Below are 6,224 nucleotides of genomic sequence, written 5' to 3' on the forward strand. Positions count from 1 at the left end.
GTAAAAATGTGACGTCACAGCGAATGAATGAACACCAAGGCAGGCTGGCGTCCTCTCCAAATGCGTGGCCTCGGAGGCCGACGTCATAAAGTCGGGGGACGGGGTGAACATGAACGGGGACGTTGGGGTGGGTGTAATTGTAGACCTGATGTGTTTGTTACACTGAGTGGGGGGACCTCTGGCCACGCGGAGGACATGGAAGTCTGGTCCAGCGGAAGTGTGAGCCCCGAGGTGGGCTGCTCACTAGCGTGAATGAGGGGGAAGCACCCTTGTTCCTTGCTGTTCTTTCTGAGCCCTTCTCTGCTGGGCCCTGTGTGGGGTCCGCTTTACCGCCTTAATGAGGGGACGTCCCCCGGCTTCCCCTGGCTGTGTACTGTTAGCGTTTTCCTCCAGTGTCACGGGTGTCAGAAACCTGTCCCCATCTCCTTGTCCTCAGAGCCACAAAGCACCTTCTCACGGTCCCTAAATTTCCAGGGTGGGGCTTGCTGGGTCGAGGGGCTGGGGTCCTTGCCTTGGTGCCATTTGGATTATCCACTAACTAGTGTGATAGAAAACGTTCACTACTTCTTGGTGTTTTGTATTTCAACGGAGAAATAGTGAACCTTTTCTGTTATTTAAAAAAAAAATCCTCTCCTGTTCTTCATGAGTATTTCTTTCCCCCAAAAGACAACTGCAGTCTCAGGTTCCAGAATCAGATCCTCCGTTTTCCAGACTGACCCAAACATTCAGTTGTGGTGTTTTCCATAGCTCTCAAAGACAAATGCTGCTTGCATGCGAATGTTCTCGAAGACCTTAAACAGGGTGGCAGATCAGAATGAATAAAGCGTTCAGTACAAAAGACCCCAAACCCTCACACTTTTGTTTGATTTAAGCTGTTACCATGTAGAGAAACAAATTCAAGGTTTTAAAAATACATTATGAGCCCTGGCTGGTGTGGCTCAGTGGATGGAGTGCCGCACTGCAAACCACAGGGTCACTGGTTCGATTCCCAGTCAGGGCCCATGCCTCGGTTGCTGGCCAGGTCCCCAGTAGGGGGTGCTGGAGAGGCAACCACACACTGATGTTTCTCTCCCTCTCTTTCTCCTTCCCTTCCCCTCTCTCTAGAAATAAATAAAATCTTTAAAATCAATGCATTATGAAATACTTCAGATATGCACAAAATATGAATATAACAAATACCTCTGAGCTCACTATTTAATATAAGACCTAAAAGGTGACCCACATGAAGTTCCCTCTACACCTCTCCCCACCCCACACCAGATAACTACCATCCTGAATGTGACGTTATTCCTAGACTTTATTTCACTCTGGTTTCCTTTTACATGTTTTTTAAGCTTCATATAAATTATATATACAATATGCATATACACAATTAGATATACAGTGTATATATAATTATATATGCAGCAGTACTTTTAAGTACTTTTAAGTAGTACAGTAGTACCACACTTTTGCATACAGTTTTGTCCCAGAGAGTTCTGTAAGAGTGCTGAAACCGCATGTTAGTTTCCTGCCCCTGGTGAGCACCCACACCGAAGGTCAGACCCTCTCCGGAGAAGCCGGAGGGTGCGCTGATCCGGTGCTCACAGGTGCCTGTGGAGGAAGGGTCCCTTCCCCCACTCTAGGGAGGCTTGTATTCCTGCAAAGCACCCCCAGGGACACTCAGTCACACGCTGACCACCTGTGTTCTGCAGTGTCTTCAGATCCAGACCCTCTTATACGGAGCGCAGGACAAGAGGACCCTGGCCACGCAGCAGTCCATGGACGTCTTGTCCAAGTGAGTCGGCCTTCCCTCGCGCGGCTTCCCGGGTTTCTCGTGCCTCCGCCCTTCAGCCTCTCAGGGGGAAGCCAGTCCTGTCGGGTGCACGGCAAGTGTCGGCGACTGCCTTCCCATCACTCATGCACCATGTGCCAAACCAGCTCCTTGGAAAACCCGGCTGTAAAATACCTTCCTTGCCCGCATATGGAGACGGAATTAGCTCTTGCATAATGTCCGAACCGTGGGCTGGTGTCTGTCCTCTTGCAGACTGGAAGGTCACTTGTCCCTCGGGGGATTGTGGCTCAGAGCACAGCATGGCCTGTGGGGACCTACCTCAGGCTTCCCTGCGCTCCTGGAGCACCTGTTGGGGTGGGAGCCCCAGAGCCTGTGGAACCCACCCTGCAGGCCCTCTGTTGGCCAAGGAGGTGCCCCACTCCCCGAGCCCCAGGGAGCCCACAGGCTGCCTTCGAAGTGCGAGCTGCTGGCAGCTGTAGACCCGCACACGGCCAGCTCCGGGCACTGTCTTGTGTGCCAAGCCCCCTGCCCCTGAGGCCTCCAGTCCAACCTTGGGGTTCTCCGCTCACTGAGCCCACTAAGGGTTGATGGTCTGGGATCAGTGAGAATGGTCACGGGGACTGGAAAGTTCTAGGAAACGCCGTGTGTGTGTGTGTGTGTGTGTGTGTGTGTGTGTGTGTGTGTTTTTATGTTCCTGGGCCACCATTCTCCTCTCACCCACATCCCCTCCTGAGGCTCCTTCATGGAATGCAAGTCGGCAGCTGCCGGCTTTGTCTCCAAAGCAGCCAAGGCTGGGCGACCCCCGTGGAGGTGTGGGGGCACCGCATTGACCACCCCCCACTTGTCCACAGGGCCCCGGATGTGGCTGGGAAGCTGCGGCAGGCCCTGCGAGCCAGACCAGCCTTCTGCACGGGAGTGGCCCCGCCCTCCACACTGGGGAAGGCGAGGCCCCTAGCAGTGGACTGAGACCCCGCCTCCCCGCGGCCAGAGCTGCGGTTGCTACTGGGTGCAGGACACACGTGTCTCCGGCAGGAAGAGGGAGTCCTCCGCCATCCGCCGTGCGGATTTCCCAGACTGGCTGTGTGGTACCTTGGATGTCCCCCTCTCCCCTGCCCTGGGGAGGGGGGACGGGCAAGAATGGACAGCCGCTGACCTCTCAGGGTGAGCTGGTGCTTCTGTAAAGCATTTTTTAAAGCCACCCGAGTGGTCCTTCTTGCCAACAAAAACTCATACCCATCAGCACTGCCGTGGCGGAAAAGCTGCTCAGGAAAAGTTCAGTACTTCCCATGCAGGAAGAGTCCCAGCATCAGACCGTCCTCATACACCCCTTTGCACAGGTCTGAGGTCAGAATTGCAGCAGCTCAATTCTGGGGAAAGCCCTTTCCCAGAGGAAGGTAACGGATTGAGAATAAAATGCTAATAAAAGGAGGCCTGAAAGTGTTGGTCGGTGTGTGTGGGCCCTGCTGTCCCTCCCCTCCCCTCCCCCCCCAGCGGACCGTCACTCAGCAAGGGCACAGGCCTATGCCACAGACGGTGGGGTGCGGCATGAGTGCCCCTCCACATCAGAGCTCAGCTGCCATGGCTTCATGTGTGCAGGGGCCACCTCGAGAATGAATGGGGGAAACCAACCCAAAAGACCCGTGCTGGGGGAGAGGCAGGGTCCCTTGTCCTCCTCAGGCACGTGATGGTGACTGCGAAGGCCACCCCTGCCATCCCCACCCGCCCCCGACAGGCCTGTGGGATAAAGGCAGAGGAGGGGGGAGTGGTCCCCACTCACCGAGCATCCCGCCTGGTGGAAGACATGGGTTCTACTGTGCACGGCTGGAGTAGGAATTACCTACACACCACACTGAGGTCTGCTGAGGACAGAACGTGTGTCCCCCCCCCCCCCCCCCCCCCGGATTTCCTGTGTGGAGGCCCTAGTCCCCAACGTGAGAGCATTTGGGTCTCCGGGAGGTAATGGGTCCATGAGCTTGCCCCCACCATGCGTGGGATTAGCAGCCTCACAAGAGACAGGATGGAGATGGTCTCCCTCCCCACAGTGTGAGGGCACAGCAGGGAGGCGGCTGTCTGCAGTCAGGGCGAGAGCCTCCACCAAGGACCAGACTATCAGCACCTTGACCTTGGGCCTCCCCCTCCAGAACTGTGAGAGATAAACGCCCACTGTGTAAGCCTCCCCGCCTGTGGTATTCTGGTGGGGCAGCCTGAGCAGACTGGGAGTCTGATGTTGCCTACTTCCTGGAGCATATTATCTTGGAATCACAGAAACGAAAGCACATTTTGAAAAATTCAACCGCCACCTGGGAAAGAATGAATTTTGGAATATTGTAGCAAAAATCTCGTGTTAATTCCAGCATGAGAGGAGCAATAGCTCTTTACGGATTTTTTTTTTTTTTTCTGATAAAAGCTTACAAACAGGTAAGAGCATCTGGCCTGGCTGGCGTAGCTCAGTGGATTGAGCGCGGGCTGCAAACCAGGCATCGCAGGTTTGATTCCCAGTCAGGGTGCATGCATGGGTTGCAGGCCACGGCCCCCAGCAACCACACATTGATGTTTCTATCTCTCTCTCTTTCTCCCTCCCTTCTCTCTCTAAAAATAAATAAATAAAATCTTAAAAAAAAAAAAAACAGGTAAGAGCATCTAACCATTCCTCTGTCCCGGTTTCGGCACTGAAGGTCCCGTGTCCCAGGCAGACGGCACGTTGGGTCCTCGCCTGGCCCCTGCCTTCAAGGCCATGACGATGGTGCTCTTTGCACCAGCTGTCCAGGCTGCATGTGAATACTAGCCAGCGGGTTAATGCTCCCTCTGCCGTGCCTCCTGGTTCTGTGCTCATAGCCCCCAGTTCCGGTTTGGGCAGGGGTGAAAGGTCTCGAACGTGTCCCGTGTGTTCTCCCCACAGGTTCCATGCCATCGTGAAAAGCACGCATGTAAACGCATACGTGTTTTCATTAGGGTTTACATAGAAAACACAGACACACCAACTGGAAAAACATTCTTTCTCTTCAGGAGCAATGAGAGGTCGTTTTTTGTTTTGTTTTCCTTAGATTTTTATTTGTGCACATTCTGTGACCTGTCCCTTTGTACAGAACAGGAGGTTGGCAAGATAAGCTTTTCAGAGGATTCCACTCTAAATACACATTTCAAACAAACAACATCCAAACAACCAGCGGAGAGGTGAGCAACATCCCATTAATACCGTCATTCTGAACAACAATAAATAGGAAAGGCCGGGGCCCTTCCCCCAAACCACCACAGAACTGAGGTCTGTTGTCTCCGGAGTGACAGGTTTCAAAGGGCACGAAGCTGGGGGGTGACCTGTCACAGTGTTTGGGGCGCGCCCTGCTCCCGAGTGACCAGATGCAGCAGCCGTCGGCAGCTCGTGGTTCTGTGTGGGTGCACACCCCGCTGCATGGGCGGGATGCCTCTCAAAGACAACTCATTGCACCGTGGAGATGGGGATTCAGATCTCAGGTATTTATTGAGCCAGAGAGAAGCGGATCACAACATTAGCCTGTGCGTGCTGGCCCCCATTCACAAGGTGATGGGCTCTGACAGCCACGTGGAACGAAGCCACTCAGGCTGGCATCGCCAGCTCCCCCTCCTCAGTCCGTCCAGCCGTCGAAACAGTGGGCCATCGTCCAGACCCAATTCTCGCCAACAAATCCCTTACACAAACACCGTTAACATAGTCAGCCCGTCTTTGCCCATTCTAGAAAGGAGAAGGCTTGCTTTGCAAAGCCCTCGCCTCCCTGCCAGGTGCTGACAGTCACCAGTCCATTCGGCAGGTGACAAAGGTTTACACCAGCCCTTCAAATCCACTTTCCACCCTGCAACGCAGAGCGTTTTTCAACTGGTTCACTCCCAAAGCTGTGCTGCGTTTTTCCCACTTATCCATAAAGAAAACGAACTCTTCCTACACCTTCTGCTGTAGCCATTGTGGGGTGCTGAGGAGACGCACATCTCAGGGGTCCAAGGGCCATTACGTGAAACCCAGAGAGGAACCTCAAATGCTGTACTCACCCCCCCGCCACCCCAGTCATCATCACCCACAGAACCTCAGCCACTGCTATCTGTGCACTGCAGGCAGTTCCGTGAGACTGTGTCAGAGGAAGCCAAAGACTAACTTGGATTAGCATAATGCTGTGCTGCTAGGGATGCTAGTTCTGACGTGATGCCGCACCTTTAAAGGCGGGAGCTGTAAAAACAATACCTCATGTAAAATAAAACGAAGCCACCAGAACACGCTTCTTCCAATGCCCTAAACGCAGTGGGACAGATCCTCGGGTGCCCGTGCTGGGGGCTTCAGTGCTGGGCGATGGGAGGGGCCCCCAGTCCCTTCCCCAAAACATCTTATCCCACCTCACTCATTCTTCCGTTCTCTGGGACAAAACCGCCTCCCTCTAACGACTTCTGTCGAAAGTGCAAGAACTCCCGTGTGGGTTGTCCTTTT

General features: G+C 53.9%; 1 protein-coding gene across 4 annotated transcripts in view; it reads left to right on the forward strand.

Moving 5' to 3' along the window:
• TTC23 (tetratricopeptide repeat domain 23) overlaps window positions 1-2,964 on the forward strand; it is a 47,529-nt gene extending 44,565 nt beyond the window's left edge. For all 4 annotated transcript variants that reach the window (XM_036012978.1, XM_036012975.1, XM_028502419.2 and 1 more), the window contains exons 10-11: window positions 1,695-1,777; window positions 2,626-2,964. In XM_036012978.1, coding sequence (XP_035868871.1) covers window positions 1,695-1,777; window positions 2,626-2,740 — 198 coding nt within the window. In that variant the 3' untranslated portion in view covers window positions 2,741-2,964. The remainder of the gene's footprint in view (window positions 1-1,694; window positions 1,778-2,625) is intronic.
• Window positions 2,965-6,224: the final 3,260 nt, after the last annotated feature.

Source organism: Phyllostomus discolor, chromosome 12 (genome assembly GCF_004126475.2).
Source record: "Phyllostomus discolor isolate MPI-MPIP mPhyDis1 chromosome 12, mPhyDis1.pri.v3, whole genome shotgun sequence".
Lineage (NCBI taxonomy): Eukaryota > Metazoa > Chordata > Mammalia > Chiroptera > Phyllostomidae > Phyllostomus > Phyllostomus discolor.